Genomic DNA, 16,070 nt, shown 5'->3' on the forward strand with positions numbered 1-16,070 from the left:
CGATAAGTCGCGCTTTCTCTCTCGCCACCCTCCCTACCGTTAAATAATCAATCTCGCGGCGCCCGCTGATCGAGACGCTTTCGGAGACGCCTTTTTACCTGCCGGCGCTACAAGAAGGGGGTTAGAATGCATCTCGACGTTCTTCGGCGTCGCGTCCTTTTTCCCGCCCTGCATCTGCATCATGTTCCACGCTTTCAGCGCTATATTTCCGCACCTAACTTCGATTTGGCGAAATCCGGAGCTCGAAACTATACGAATATCGTAAAAAAACAACTCGATCGCAATGTTGACAGAAATCAGATGATCAATGATCGATTCGCGCGAAAGGACGAGCGTTTGAATCGTGATCGTCCGACCCGCGCTCGGGTCACATGGTGTCAAGTCACGTGGCGTTTCGCATGTGCCTTGCGAGGGCGCTGTGCGCGCCTTTTTTTTTTGCGAGCGAACACGTCGGGCAACAGCGAAACTTCACAACAGTCCGTGTTCCGTAAATATGCGCGTTATTGTCATCGGCCAGGGGCACATCGCGACGTCGATGACGACAATGATGACGATGACGATGTGAGAGGATGCGGTGATTTACCGGAACATAGCGTGTGTCGCGAATTTCGTGAATGGCCAATAGTGCTGGATCCGCGAGTGGCCTCGCTGACCCAATTTTGACAAACGAAGGTCCTTCCTTCGCGGCTATGACCCTTCGAGTGAACCCTGTCGTCGGAGTCGCTGGCCTTTGAAAAACGGACGATGACGATGTCGCGTGGGGAATGAAACTTATGACGATTTAAGCTGCGTTTAAAGAAAATAAAATTGTTTCGTGTGCTGACTTTACTTCAAGGATGTTGCGGACTCCTCAACTCTAGAATATAGTAGTTACGTTAAGAACATTAGGTTAAGTGGACAAAGCGAATTTGTCCTATTCGCAAATGGTTCGATTTTAATCGCCGTATCGCATACCCTAAGCTCAACAGTCGATCCCTGACGTTGCAAAAAAAAAGTGGTGAATAATACGTGGATGCTGCAGCTGGTTTCTGCAGCGTGTTTTGATTCAGGGACCAGAAGAATCAGTCAAGATGAAATATGTTTGTTCAAATTCTCAAGCAGGAATGTCGAAGAAATACAGATATACGATTGTGATAAATCGCCAGCGATTCGCAGCCGAGATTTGTATGTTTATACATGGCAGTACATGAGAGGAACTTTATCATCCAGCAAGATGCCTCATGTCACACGAAAATGGGAGCTATTCCCAGGCAGAAATCGCTTTTGTTGCGATGGCAGAGTAATGATGGCACCACAGACTGGAGTATTCTACGTTACTGTCTGTCTTATTGTCGGAACCAGTGGATTATTCTTTGGTTTGGAGTAAGCATCATGATATTGCATATTATATTTGTTCTTAAGCACCAAGGTTAAGTAGTATTATTAAGTAACTTATCTAATCTATATTAGTCATTGCTCAGGTATGCTTGAAATAGATTGCGAAATTAATTAGGAATAAAATTAATATATTTTTAATTATATCAAAATGTGATTTCAAATCGTTTTCTTCTAGTTGTCCATATTTGGCACTACATGTAACACCAGCAATACCAGTAGTAGGAGCATTATTATTTATATTTGTGATGTCTGCTTTATTCCGCACAAGCTTTAGTGATCCTGGAGTAATTCCAAGAGCAACACCAGACGAAGCAGCTTATATTGAAAAACAAATTGGTATAAATATAATTATATTTATAGAAATAGCAGTTTTATTGCTTTACATAATTATTTTATGCTAATGATACTTAATTGTGAGGAAATAATGAAGAATCGTGTTTATTGTATGTTATAAATGCTAAATTAAATTGTTTTTTATGTTGGGTTATAGAAGTACCAAATAATGGTAATTCAAAAACATACAGACCACCGCCTAGAACAAAAGAAGTCTTGATTAGAGGACAACCAGTAAAACTGAAATATTGTTTTACGTGTAAAATATTTAGGCCACCAAGGGCCTCTCACTGTAGTTTATGTGACAATTGTGTAGGTATGTATATCTGTTTTTTTCCCATCAAAATTAGATATATTAATTTTCTTCTCATCGTTTTATATTATTAGACGCATATCAAATTAATTTTATACGATGAGCATAATATTAGTTTAATACACAAGGTATTATTTTAAAGATAACTTTTCTTTTTTCAGAGAGATTTGATCATCATTGTCCATGGGTTGGAAATTGCGTAGGGAGAAGAAATTATAGATATTTTTATGCTTTTATAGTGTCCTTGGCATTTTTTTGCGTTTTCATATTTATATGTGCAGTCACACATTTGATTATGCGTAAGTGTTTTGACTTCGGAATCAATAACTGAGTAAACACATCTTAAGAAAATTGAAGTATAATATTTATAACATCTATCTGTTTACCACTCATTATGATTATAGTTACAAACGATAGCAAGCCTGTTTTAGAAGCTATTAAATTATCTCCGAGCAGTATTATTGTGGCAATCGTGTGCTTCTTTTCTGTTTGGAGTATCATAGGCCTTGCTGGCTTCCACACATATTTAACCAGCAGCAATCAAACAACCAACGAAGATGTAAGTAAATTTGACAAAGTTATATATCTATAAATTATGTTTAACAACTATTTTTAATTGTTGTTGCCATCACAGATTAAGGGATCATTCACGAATAGAAGAGGGCAAGACAATTTCAATCCCTACAGTCAAGGAAATATATGCGGAAATTGTTTTTATGTGTTATGTGGACCAGCTCCACCTAGCTTAATTGGTAAGATCTTCCCGCAAGATGCGTGATATTAATTTATGCAAATGCATGCAAGTCACGGAATCAGGAGAAATAATACACTCATGCTCTCATTATTCTCTATTAAATTCTGAGATCATATTGTTTCAGATCGAAGAGGAATAGTTACACCTGAATATCGCGCGGAACAAGAACGGCTTGGTGATGATAATGTGATTGCTAATAATAAGACGTATGGTACTGCCAAAATTGTGCAGCCTCAGGTAGATATTACAGATTGTAGTACTAATTTCTATTTTATTTTGATAACACAGCTAAATACGATAGTTGTTTAGCGAGTAATTTACGCGACGATACATAATTTGCTTTTTATATTTTATTACAGCCGAATGGTACGACGGTTCAAACAAGTCCTACCATGGATCTCACGGGCTCAATGAACAATCTGATCACCGGTCAGCATTCCCCAAGGATAGAATCAATAAACGGTGAGTTGACTCTATTGAGGCATCCTGTGCATTGTCCCGAAGAGCTACCGAAATATCCGCGCCAATACATAAACGATACTTATGTGCCGCCATATCCGGCACAACATTGCTCTCAGGACTCGATGAAGCATATTAAATACACCACCGAGATAGATCGGCTAAATCCAGACTTACAGAAATATCCATGTAGATGCGAGGAGGGTTTGCACAAGTATCCTCACAGATGTAGAGATGAATATCATAGATGCTCGGATAACAATCTTATATACGATCAGTGCGTAGATCCGAAATACGGCATTGATCTTCAGAAGTATCCTCAGCGATATTCCGAGGATCCTTTGGATTACAAGATAAGCGAAAAGAACGGTTACACCGATCTGCAAAAGTTTCCCCAATGTTACTCCGAGGATCCGCTGCGACTTTCGCAGTCCCCGCATATGCTTAAGTATAACAATTTGAGGTGCGCCGATCACAATTTAAAATATCCGATGTCAAAGAATATTCTGCCGGCGCGTATATTAGGTACGGGCGGTATACCGATTATCGGACAGACCGCGATTGGTCTTGTGGTCAATAGATTCGGCTCTGGCCCACTGACGAATAATTTATCGTACGCGGATAATTCGTTATGCCCGAGCGATAGCACGGAGGAAGATCTCTTGAATCGGCGTTTCATCATGAGTTCACTGAGTGATAACGAAGACATTTAACGTCTGTTATAAATTAATGTTTTTTAAATATATAATTCGGTTAAATTCTCACAAATATATAATTCGGTTATATTATACAAATAATGAAATAATGATAATTATACTCCTCTACCAAAGAAATTGTGGACTCATAATTATATTAGAAAGCTTTAACAATTAAATCGTGATTCGTCCTAATCTCGAAATCTCTCTCACACTAAGAAAGTGCACCGATTTGTATATATAAATGACTATATAATTGTTCTCGATTCCTTTAACAGGGAATTATAAAAAAAAAGTTATATATACAAATATGCCAAGAAGTTGAATTTAATTGTTGCAAAAAGAGATCTATTTATTTTTTGAGAGTACCGTTTTGCATTACACATAGATTTTTATTTTAAAAATAATATGTATATTATGGTTATGGTGGTATATAAGTGAGTTAAGGTATAAGACGCGTGTACCAGTTATGTTTACTTGTGGCTTCTTAATAGTACATCATTTTCCTTAATTTAAGTTTTGTGTGTATTACAGGAAATAAGTTTTATCGAACTTTGAAAAATATGTCACTCCTGCTTCATTCAATATTCTCAGTTTAAAAATCACTTCACATATTTCATGTAAATTTTCGTAGTTGCGTACTTTTTATTATTCTTACTATGAGGACAGACAAAAGCGCGTAATATGTCAAGATATATTCTTAACATATTTCTTTAAGGCTGAATTTCTTTTATTAATCGAAAAGTTTTCTTTAGTACGTATATATACAAATGTACTTTTATATATATCTAAGTTTTTTAGCAATTAGTAAAAGTTGAACATTATTCAATAAATTGTATTTCTTTACTGTTTAAAATAACGTCCTGTCGAGGGCTCAGAGCGTACTACTTGGTAAGTTTATTTTATACGTTTTGACCATTATTGAGTGTATGTTTTTAATATACGAATGACCTGATTATCTCTTCGCTAGTATTAATATATTACTATACGCGTGATGTGTTTGTTTTTTTTTATATTTTTATAAAACTAATTTTGGAACACTATTAATTACAGGGTTTATGGTTTGTGACTAATTAATTGGGTTTTACGGGCAGGATAAGATTTTATATAATTTGTAAATAAATTAATAGGGATATACACAAAGTGTATCAAATTTTTTTATTTTTATTGAAAAAAAACTCAAATTTAATCTAATAATATTTCATCTTTTAATGTCTTTTTTTACAAATTTGAAAAAAATTGGTAAGAGTCTTGTATATCAAATAATGTGAAAAATATGATTTATAATCAATTCTTATTTTATTATACATAAACGGTTGCAATGTTTAAAAAGAATTTTTCGCAAGGCTACATTTAATATAGGATGTTAGTTTATGAAATATAGGAATGGAGAACTGACACATTATCAAATGGGTAATAAAGATTATGGGTAGAGCTTATATTCGGTTTTGCTGATAATTTTGTGTGTGAGAAACACAAGGCCACAATGCTGCACTTTTCTGGTAATAATTGTACAGTGTAATTTGTTTTCTCTTTTTCCTCAACACTAAAGGAGATTTTATAACAGCTTGTCTTTCACAATTTAATAGCAATTATTATATTTTAATGCTGTATGTGCACACTTTGTACAAATCGTCCATACAACACCATAGATAAAATCGAGATGCTTATCTGCCATTATTATTTTGCTTTTAGGTAGTACGACAAACAGTATAAGTCAACTTGTTACCAACGAAATACCGCTAGCGTCTCTCAATATAGCACCAATTGATATCGACGAAATCGCTCCGTTGCCTCCTCGTCAGAGTGTCGTGGCCACTTTGGATACATCTTCAATACCAACGGTAACTGTAACAACTCCTTTGTCTGCGTCTAGACTTAGATTGTTGCAAGACACGACTATGATAGAGTCCGCCTTAGACTTGGATTCGTTGGAAGATACAAGCGTTGGTAGAGGAAGTCAGTCAGGACTTATAAAAATGGGTGTAGTATAAAATTCTGCTATATTTACAGGCCTTAGAGATTAAGAATGATCAATTTTTGTCTCATGGATAGTGCAGTGTTAACGTCGCATATTGAATCAAAGCATGAAGTGCAATATTTGTTTGCATCTTCGTTGAGAATAATTCATATACGAAACGATAATTATATGCAAATGTAAAACATATTAGTCATTAATTGCAAGGGCTAGATATTTACAATATTATGCTTTTTCGGAGGAAAAAGTGATTTCAAGAGATTTTCGAAAACTAGGCAATTAAGTTGAAAATCTAAACAACCAAAACGGCCGAATTTATGGTTAAAGTACAAATATAATTATTTATATAATTAAATTTGTATAATTCATTGCACATAATTAAAGGCTTTCATAATTTCCTATTACTGCACTATTTATTACATCATATTCATATTCATATTTAACTGTAATAATCACAGTTAATATATTCTTTTTGCTTTCCAAAATATTTTTCTGCGTTAAATTGTTAAAAAATTTTTATGGATTATAAAAATTTTAGGACTTTGAAGAGTATTATTAATATGTTATTTAATTTATTATTTATATTTAAAATTTTTGTGATTCTACGAGAAAAATGTTTAACGGTAAAAAATTATAATATAATATAATTAAAGAAAATGTGATGTATTATACTTAATTTTTTATCCAAATTTAAGTTATGTTTAATATGCATAAAAAAATTTATTTTGTTGGTTGTTTATGGCATCTAATCGTTAGAAATATATATATATTTTGCAATATTTCACATATGTATATGTATGATATCAGAATTGATGATTTTACTACAATAGATACAAAAAGTCAATAGCCATGTGTGTACAAATCATATTTCTAACACCTGTGCTTATACTTAAAGACAAAAAGAATCAAAGTACGAAAAAGAAAGACGGAGAGAAACATAATTTTCAGTAAGTAAACACATTATTTATTGCAGAAGAATTATTGCAAGATTATTTCTTGTTATTTTCTCGATATTCTTAGAGATATTGTCTTTTTGACGGAATTTGTCTCTTGTACAGTGTAAAAAGTTTTGTAAATAAGATTTTCATACACGTTAGCATAGTTTTACAGATATTTACAAAATTTATTAATGCAATGCAATTAATAGCAAGCATTTGAACATTAGAATTATCACTGCCTGATTTATTAACAAATTTTGTATCAAAATTGCATGCTATTACCTAATTTGGCATTACTATGCGATAGATTATTCATATATGAGTAATATTGACGAATATATTATCAATAGCAATTGTCATATTAATGATATAAGGATTGCCATTACGAAGACTATAAATACTATTCTTTTGTATATAAGATATGTATATGATACTGTATATGTAGATGTTATAATAAAATCCATATATAATATAATGCAAGTTAAAAATATTTTGTAGTACTTTATTGTATTTCCTCAAAATATATGAATAAAAATGAACAACTTCAACTATATACCTTGCAAAAACCATATACCTTTTATTCTGTAACAATCTATAAACAGCAAAAATGTAATTTTTGTTTCATGTGACTAAAATTATATCCTATTTTTATAAATACAAAATTATATATTATAAGAATGCCATCTTATAATTTTATATGCAACATTAAAACAATATGTACTGTGTTAACTTTCAAATTGTGTATTAAATAATTTAATATTTTTACATCAAAATTTACAAATGTGTGTGTGTATTACGTAGTTTCAAAATAATATACTGTTTATTGCGTATTGTATATTGCACGATATACAATAGTTAAAATCTTATGTGCATTATTAATAAAATACGAATATATATTTTAAATGGTGAGTTGATGCACAAGAACAGCTACCACCAATATAATAAGCCCAACGCTTATGCCGGTAAGACAATAGGCCATTTGATGATTTCTGTTTGTATCAGTATTATTGTCTGACAATTTAGTATTGACATCACTTTGGCAGTAAAATTCTGTAGAATCTGTGTTAATAAATTCAGTTGCAATTAAATAAAGATATTTGAGACTTTAAATTATTTCGATAAAACTTACCAGCTTGTAGTTCCACTTCCTTTTGGACTTGACTCTCTTGCACTTCGACATCCAGAAGCTCTTGCAGTGACCGTAACGCTTCTTCCGGCCCTTCTCCAGGGAAGAGATAATCCGATAATGTGACTTTATTCTCCGGTAACGCTATTAATACTCTTCTTGGTGGTTCATGCAACGTGATATCCTCTGAAAACAAATTTGCAGAAAATTTGTATTTACGTTATATATCTTTTACAAATATATTTGTGACTAACCTTCGGGATAACCAAATTCTTCCTCTATTAAACTATCCCAGTGCATTTCCAGCCTGCTTGCCAGAGATCTCATGATATCTTGTTTCACAGCCATGTTAGCTTCCGCAATACCAGCTTTCTGATGTACAAATGTTCTACTGACTAATTGCCCGATAAGTCGTATCGATGCACTGCATGATGTTATTCTTATATCCGACTTAGTATCACTTTGCGACTGTAACAAGATAATAACAATATAAATTGTAATGAATAAATTTTACAATTACGTTTGTAAGATTTAAATAAATTTACTCATACTCACACAGGGAATGTACAAATTAACTTGAAGCGAATTGCTGTTATCATTTTTCTTATTTTTACACTCTTTGCTGTCCTTTTTTCTTTTGCTAATTATTTCCAGCGTATCGTCCGGAGATCTGACTTCTCCCTCAATAACAACAAGCGAAGAATCGATTGTATCTGCCACGCTTGTCAAGATATTCTATGAGATTTATGTTTTTAGTTTATGCAATATTACACAAATAATATATTGTTTATTTTTCAATACCTGTAACTGTTTTTTGAGAGTTTCAGGATCCTTGTCTGCAGCGATAAGATATAATCTGTCAAAGTCTACAAAAGCTTCGAGTTGGTGCCATTTGGTAGACTTTTCTTGAAATTTCCAGTCAGCTGGTTTTAATATGCCATCTTTAGCAACATCTATAGACTTGCAAACGTATCTGAAAATACAAGACTCTAATTATTAAATAAATTAAAATATGATATACCTTAATTTTTAAGTATCTAAAGCAGCATACTTTTGTGTGATACTGTTGAAACTTAATATAAGTTTTTCATCTTGATTATTTCCATAAAGGTGCTTATTATTCCAAGACAAAGTTTTGTGAATTGCACTAAGAACCGATTTAATTTTCTGTACATTACTAGTATTATCTAAAGTATCCTCAGGTCCAACAATAAATACACCAAGTACCCACATTCCACCAGGTAACATTCTTGTAGCCTGTGAATAAAATGAAATATGATACAGTCATAAATATCTCTATATTATACTATCAATAAGTTACTGTTCAATATGCAATTCCTTATTTTTTAAATTGCTAGTTAAAATAATTAGATGTTTTCACAATCGATTGTTAAAATATTCACATACTGCAACAAAGTCTTAAACTATTTCTAAATCTATTACATTATTTTAAGATAGAATATCATACTTTTGTTCAATTTTTTATAAATAAAAGCACTGTTTTTATCACTTGTTTAACACGTTCCATGCCCAGCCTGTTTTTGCGTTACCACCAATAGCTGATGCTGGTGTATTTATTATTTGAGCGCAAAACGTATATATTAAATTTAAGATTGATGTATTATCAAAATAGTGTAGAACAAAAGAAATAAGTTGTGAAATGTTTTATGATAAGGTATTTGTTTATATAAAATATATTAAACAGCCTGAATGAAAAGTTCAGCGCGGGCCATTGGTGGTACACAGGACACTGAACGTGTTAATTATTTCTGCAGCAATTAACCAATTTATAAAAATAAAAGAAATTAAATTTTATTATATAATATTAACGTATTATGAAGATCGTGACATACATGTTTAGCATGATCAGCCACCCAGCTTATAGGTATATCCTTGACAGATTTAATATATGTATTTGCTACATCCTGTTCTGCAGGTTCCGTAGAACTAATTAATGTCTCTTCCACAACATTTTTAGTGAGAGGAGGTGGAGTCTTTGCTAAATGCACTATGTAGTCTTTCTGTCCAGAGCTCTATATCAAATAGAAAAAAGCATATTAGAAAATTCTGTGTACATTTATAGGATTTTAAATATTTATATCTAGATATAAATTTCTAGCAGTTAATTTTTAGATTCAACAGTAAAAAAAAACAAAATATGAATTAGTAATATTGCCTATTTGTGTGAACTTTGATAATTTAAATTTAATGCAATTTTAATGAACCACATGTTTTTCACTTGCTCATTGCATATGTTAAAGTGAAAACAGATTGATAATTGACACTTGACACGAAGAATTAAAAAATGTGAAAATCAAACCTGTCCCAAGATCAATCCTATTACATATCCATCTGGCTTCGTTAAAGATGCTAAATACGTGCGAAGATGCTGTTCAACATAAATTGTTCGTCCCATTTCCTCGTATTATGCCTCTTGACAGAATAATAGCAATTCACGTGTGATTGCCGACAGGCCTGTAAAAGTTACGTTCAGAAACACACGCAATAATACGTGAAGACACGGCCCGTAACAGCAATGGAGGAAATAACGCACACAATCAAGAGCCGCGTATATATGCACTCCGCACTTCGGCTGACTTCGAATAGCGGAAGAGAAGAGCAGATATACTGTTTTTTTCTGTCTCGTTCGTGTGCGTTACGTTGGGCCGCGTCTTCAGTCTAGCATTACTGAACACGCAACAAGATATCGTTGGTAGTTCAAGTCTGTTTCTGCAATCTTAATGTATCCAGATGTATCCCCGAGACACGAACCCGCAAGTGGGTTTCGAAATTCAAGTACCCTGCAGCCTGCACGTGCTGCGTCTAGCGTCTATGTCGACGTATATATGTAGTTGTGCGTAGAATGCGTAGAAACAAGTTGACGACATGAATTATTATTCACTAGCATTCATCGTTATCGACACTGAATAGAATAGACGTGATAAAGGTTACAAAGGTGACAAACTAAACGCAAGTATAGTGCAATCGCATTTAGTTGTGTGATATTACGTGATAGATACGTGCTGTACATAGCTAACGAAGATTTTCATTTATTTTAAATAACAGCTGGATTAAAGTCGTTGAAACACTGCCTGCCGTAATCACAATACGGTTTGCATATGTAGCGCTTTAAAATGGTGAATATTGTTTGAAAAGCAAGAGTGGATAATGTATAGTGTTTCTATTTTCTTACTTATTTTGGCAGTATGGATAGATGGATTTTCTCTGGAAGATGTGTATTGCAATGTGAGTTATACAACATACTTATTTATCTTGAAAGTAATACGTAATACTGTTAAGAGTTTGCAGCTTGTTTATTTTTTGCAAGTGGCAATAGATAAGTGCTGTTTGACATCAGTAAGAAATAAAAATATATACCATTAAGTATACTTATTTTGTTTTGCTTTTTAATATATTTTCAAGCAAAAATGCCAGGGAGATGTAAATAATTATAATGTAGTTGGATACAATTCTTCAGTTATTAATTACTGTACCACCGAAGATGTTCCTGACGAATTCAACTTCACTGTATGGAGTGACAACGGGAAAGGAGAATTTAGTAATATGTTACTTTTGGCCTTAAATAATTAATTCATAAAATGATAATTATAAGCATCTATATGCGTTAATTATATTTTTTTTTATCAAAGATTCTGTAAAGATTGAGTTTGCACCTCCTAAAAGAAAATGTATATATGGAATAGCTTTATTAGTTAATCCCTTGATTGAGGATGAAAGAGAATGCAGAGAATATAAGTTTGAAGAAGCGAAGGATATTAATTCAACAATACATACTATAGAGAAAACCTTATGTATTCATATGAACACTAACCAGTTTGTAAGATATAATGATAATTCAACAGTACCTTTATGTAAGGTAATAAACAATACTAAGACAATTATATATGTTTATATGCATGTATATGGATATTATATATTTGTACATACACAATAATTAATATTCAAAGTATGATTTTATAAAACTGCATAAATGTGCAGAGTCTGTTTAATAATATCTGAAAAGAAATTTATTTTTAAATCATAAATAATTATTTCAGGACAATATTGGACTATGGTTCCATTATATCTTTACAGGATGCTATGCGCTTCGATTTCATCTAGACAAACAAAAATATCTAATAAGGGCCCATAATTTTTTGAACACTACTTATCAACGTACGGAAGTAAAAGAGCCACAGTTCATTTGTAACTATAACACATATTCTGATTTAGATCAAAGGTATAATTTCAACAATAATTTTTTGTTGTTATATTAGTGCAAATTTTATTATAGCTTAGATAATAGAATGATTAGATAATAGAATGATTCTTATTATATTGATAAATACATCTCCATTTATAAATGTTATGAAAAGATTAATAAAAAATTAAAATATTTAATATATTTACAGAAAGGGACTATTAAATTTCACATTAGATATCTCGCTATCAGCAGATACAGGACCATTCCTTGAACTAGCAATAATAAATCATGATAAAGATGAAAAATCTTGTATATGGCGTGGGCAAAAATCAATACGTATAGGAACAGTTTATTTGGTAAGATCTAGTTATTAAAATAAAATTTCTTTTTTTTAACAGCTGATATTAAGGTTTAATTTTATATTTACAGAAGAAGGATAATCGTAATTGCAGTATAAAATTGGTAAGTAATATTTTGCTTAATAATTTCAGGATTGTAGATTTTTTGCAAATCATCAAAACATCTATAATTTATATATACATAAATTATATTAAGAAATAAATTTTGATCAAACAGATACAGACAGTATCTGGAGAATATGTGAGGAATGTGGTGTGTAATTTTCAAGTACGAGTTCCGCAAAGTGAAGGTTATTGTTTTATATTTTGGGTGATTGACGATCGGTGCCATAAAAATACTCTCTGGAAGCCACCCTCAAATGAAATGTTTTTATGTACATGGATAAAACGTAAATAAAAAGTTTAATATTATCATATTTTATAGAAATAAAAAAATACATAGGTAATAATTTATACATATAAACTTTATTTTTATTAAATAATGTTTTGTAAAATAATTATGTGTGATACAATTATGTGTTATATGTTTGCAGGTTGCCAGAAAACTTCGGATAATTCATTACATATTGACAACGCTATTGAGATAAAATCAGATAAATTGCTGAATACAAGTTCGTACTTATTACTGCCAATTATTGCCATTGTATTTATCGTATCGGCAATAATCGGAACATTGTGTTTCTTGCATTATTTACGCATTCGAAAAGAGGAGGTCACCTTATACGTCAATCCGCGGCCCGATGACTTTTTAAATTCTGCTTGCCTAAAATCCGATTTTGGTATTATTGAAAACAATGATACTGAGAAGGAAATCGATCACGATAATTCTAAGTGCGACGACATTGTTCTTTTATACACTAAAAATTCGACATCCTTCATGGCATTGATGAAAGATTTTCGTGAAACACTTGCCAAGATATGCTCTTGTTCTGTAAGTTTGCGATAATTATTGATTAATCTATTTTACAATATTTTTATTAACATTTTCTCACTTATTCGATGCAAAGTATTAAAAAGAATGCTATTTGCATATCTTGAATATTTCTAGTAGCCACTATTTATTTTTAAAGATACATGACTGGCATGACGGAGCCGAATGGAATGACGTAGCTAAAGTTGGTGCTGTCTTATGGTTTTCCGAATTACTCAATAACGGATGTCGCGTTATCTGGGTAGATACACCGGCTACGAGATCCATCGTTACATCAAACTCGAAAGAAAGTGCCTTAAATAAATTTAGTAAATATTATGAAATAGGTGATTTTCGTGATATGGCATTTCCTGTCGTACTCGAATTGGCAAAACGCAATACAAAGAATACCGTGTTTCAGTATCGCAGACATTTCGTTGTAAGGTGAGATCAAAGTGATTGCAATTATTTTTTACTAATGTAAATATTTCTCGATTATAATTTGCGTCATAATATATATATGCTCTATTATTCATGGCGCTCCAGGTTCGAAGGGTTGGAAAGCACCGCAAATGGGAACGACCCATTTCTGGATCTCTCTCCTCACGCACGATATCGCATGCCGCAACATCTTGCGCAATTGTGTTCGGACTTGTAAGCATATCATATAGTCCATAGTTTTGTAAGATAAAAAGCTACATTTAATTTGAATACTTTTAGGCTGGTGGTAAAAACAGCAATTTCATTATATCAAATGAAGGCGGAGGAAGATCTTTTGCAACAGCGCTTAATGAAGATGGAGTCACTAATGTGAGATATCGGCTAACCGTGGGTTATCGTAAGATCTCAGCATTATCAAAATTGATGGCTGTTCAAATGCAACGATATTTTTTTCAACGCAAAGTGATACCTAGGACACAAATTTATTGTCATATCAAAGATACTACCTCAAATTAAAAATTAGACGATGCTCCGTCCTGATAGGATTACCGGTGAATTGCGAGTTATTTGTTCTTCAGTGACGATGAAGCAAAGACATGCATCCTGCACTCTCAGGATTAATTAATTATAATCTTCTAATTCTTCTAACATTCTTATTATAAACTTTTTCTAATTCTAATATTCTTTTCTAATGTTCTTCTAATTCAATTGCATAATATTATGAAGAATGTCTAGTGTAAGTTTTAAGTGAACTTTATACATTTATCATATTGATACAAAGAGATGTATATTTGACATAATATATATAATTTTTAATAAAATGTTGGGAAATAAAATTTGTTTTTTTTTTAACATATGTATTCTGTTATTGTATGTCTGTGATTCACTTGTCGTATCTTAAAATATATTTACGAAAATTTATGGCATATATTTTGTACATTTAGAATTATTTATGATAGTAATATCCATAATTTAAGAAAATGTAGCATTTTCATAGATTTATTAGTCAATAACTTTAGAAATTTATTACTGTTTTGATTATTATATTCATTTTTTTGGCCTCAGTGTATATTCTTGAGGATTACGTGATTCTTGGTGGTATAAATGGTTGCCTAATCAGAGGCGAAATACTTGTGAATGCGTTAAGCACACAAAGATCTTTTATCATAGATTAATTTGATGATGACTCAAAACACTTTCGTAAAGCAACGACAAGATGATAAGAATTTAAAACAAAAATATCATTAGCTCTCGTTTATATTCATTTTTTTGTATATATGTCGTATTTGTAGAAAGAGAACTATTTATAATATTGATATCTATAATCTAAGAAAATATAATATTTTTATGGATATTATTTTATTTGTCAATAACTTTTAGACGTTTATTGTTGTTTTGCTTTGTATTTTCTCTCTTCTTTTTACTTCTGTTTTTCTTTTTCGGTTTTTTTTTAAATGAAATACTACAATGCTAGCATAAGTGGACGCGAAATTATTAGTTAAAAATCTAATGAACAAGGACAAGTTTCTGAAAAATATAAATAAAACATAAAAATTGAAAAATCTAATACGTAATATAAACTTATTGAACACAATAAAATAAACAAAACTGTTTAATTTTTTAAAGTATATTTTATTTTTTCCGATTAAAACAAAAATAAAATATCAAATTCATTCTTTATGTAAGCTAATAATAAATTGAATTTTCTCTACTGAGTATCTCAGTATTTATTTTATGACGTTTCTCTACGAAACTGTTCGTATCTTCGTAGAAAACTTATGAAATAAGATAACATCAATATTTGAGAAAATATTGTTAGATGTATCCAATAGTTATTTCGTGGCTATACAATGGTTATTCATTTAATAAATTGTAATAAACGCACATTTGACAAGGCGCACAGCAGGTTTCAGGCAAAAGGATATTTTATCCACGTTATGACAGAGTATAGCAGAATTACGAACATTTCAATCTTTTCACACACACCTAGGCAGCGTCGTTTGTTGGATAATTGAAAGAAAAATTATGACATTAAAAAAAAACACAAATTTAAAAACATATTCTAATATTATTTTATCCATTTATATGATGCATTTATTACATAATAGTAAAAAATAGACCAGTCTCTTCATTTTCGTATGTAGCCTGATGCCTTTTGCAGATATCTATGAGAGATTCAGCGC

General features: G+C 31.7%; 3 protein-coding genes across 5 annotated transcripts; 2 read left to right on the plus strand and 1 right to left on the minus strand.

The window, feature by feature from the left end:
* Positions 1-429: 429 nt before the first annotated feature.
* Positions 430-7,337, plus strand: app (Palmitoyltransferase app). Of its 2 annotated transcripts, XM_012374290.2 has the most exons (9): positions 430-1,362; positions 1,553-1,713; positions 1,868-2,026; positions 2,185-2,322; positions 2,428-2,582; positions 2,658-2,775; positions 2,902-3,014; positions 3,137-3,239; positions 5,627-7,337. In XM_012374290.2, exons 1-9 carry the CDS (start codon positions 1,013-1,015, stop codon positions 5,923-5,925), a joined length of 1,596 nt encoding a protein of 531 aa, XP_012229713.2. In that variant the 5' UTR covers positions 430-1,012; the 3' UTR covers positions 5,926-7,337. The 2 variants fall into 2 exon arrangements, with proteins under 2 accessions (XP_012229713.2, XP_067207142.1); XM_067351041.1 differs by lacking the exon at positions 5,627-7,337 and having other exon boundaries at positions 3,137-4,769.
* Positions 7,338-7,400: 63 nt separating this feature from the next.
* Positions 7,401-10,521, minus strand: LOC105676326 (protein odr-4 homolog). The gene is made up of 8 exons (XM_012374109.2): positions 10,294-10,521; positions 9,827-10,006; positions 9,025-9,230; positions 8,775-8,946; positions 8,529-8,708; positions 8,228-8,441; positions 7,977-8,159; positions 7,401-7,906 (listed from the first exon to the last, which is right to left on the minus strand). The coding sequence occupies exons 1-8, from the start codon at positions 10,387-10,389 to the stop codon at positions 7,746-7,748; spliced, it is 1,392 nt and encodes a 463-aa protein (XP_012229532.1). The 5' UTR covers positions 10,390-10,521; the 3' UTR covers positions 7,401-7,745.
* Positions 10,522-10,706: 185 nt separating this feature from the next.
* LOC105676237 (uncharacterized) lies at positions 10,707-14,723 on the plus strand. Of its 2 annotated transcripts, none has more exons than XM_067351044.1 (12): positions 10,707-10,943; positions 11,040-11,219; positions 11,397-11,532; positions 11,624-11,850; positions 12,032-12,213; positions 12,386-12,533; positions 12,607-12,639; positions 12,754-12,925; positions 13,070-13,467; positions 13,607-13,890; positions 13,993-14,100; positions 14,167-14,723. In XM_067351044.1, the coding sequence occupies exons 2-12, from the start codon at positions 11,142-11,144 to the stop codon at positions 14,258-14,260; spliced, it is 1,860 nt and encodes a 619-aa protein (XP_067207145.1). In that variant the 5' UTR covers positions 10,707-10,943; positions 11,040-11,141; the 3' UTR covers positions 14,261-14,723. The 2 variants fall into 2 exon arrangements, with proteins under 2 accessions (XP_067207145.1, XP_067207144.1); XM_067351043.1 differs by having other exon boundaries at positions 10,707-10,929.
* Positions 14,724-16,070: the final 1,347 nt, after the last annotated feature.

Source organism: Linepithema humile, chromosome 3 (assembly GCF_040581485.1).
Source record: "Linepithema humile isolate Giens D197 chromosome 3, Lhum_UNIL_v1.0, whole genome shotgun sequence".
NCBI classification, from domain to species: Eukaryota; Metazoa; Arthropoda; class Insecta; order Hymenoptera; family Formicidae; genus Linepithema; species Linepithema humile.

Coding starts and splice junctions, on each gene's coding strand:
- LOC105676326 (XM_012374109.2), bottom strand. CDS start 10,389: ATGGGACGAACAATTTATGTTGAACAGCATCTTCGCACGTATTTAGCA. Junction 8,709..8,774: donor CTCTCAAAAAACAGTTACAG/GTATTGAAAAAT, acceptor TAAATCTCATAG/AATATCTTGACAAGCGTGGC. Junction 8,442..8,528: donor TTAATTTGTACATTCCCTGT/GTGAGTATGAGT, acceptor ATCTTGTTACAG/TCGCAAAGTGATACTAAGTC.
- app (XM_067351041.1), top strand. CDS start 1,013: ATGCTGCAGCTGGTTTCTGCAGCGTGTTTTGATTCAGGGACCAGAAGA. Junction 1,363..1,552: donor GGATTATTCTTTGGTTTGGA/GTAAGCATCATG, acceptor GTTTTCTTCTAG/TTGTCCATATTTGGCACTAC. Junction 2,583..2,657: donor ATCAAACAACCAACGAAGAT/GTAAGTAAATTT, acceptor TTGCCATCACAG/ATTAAGGGATCATTCACGAA.
- LOC105676237 (XM_067351044.1), top strand. CDS start 11,142: ATGTATAGTGTTTCTATTTTCTTACTTATTTTGGCAGTATGGATAGAT. Junction 11,851..12,031: donor CAACAGTACCTTTATGTAAG/GTAATAAACAAT, acceptor TAATTATTTCAG/GACAATATTGGACTATGGTT. Junction 12,534..12,606: donor GTATAGGAACAGTTTATTTG/GTAAGATCTAGT, acceptor TTATATTTACAG/AAGAAGGATAATCGTAATTG.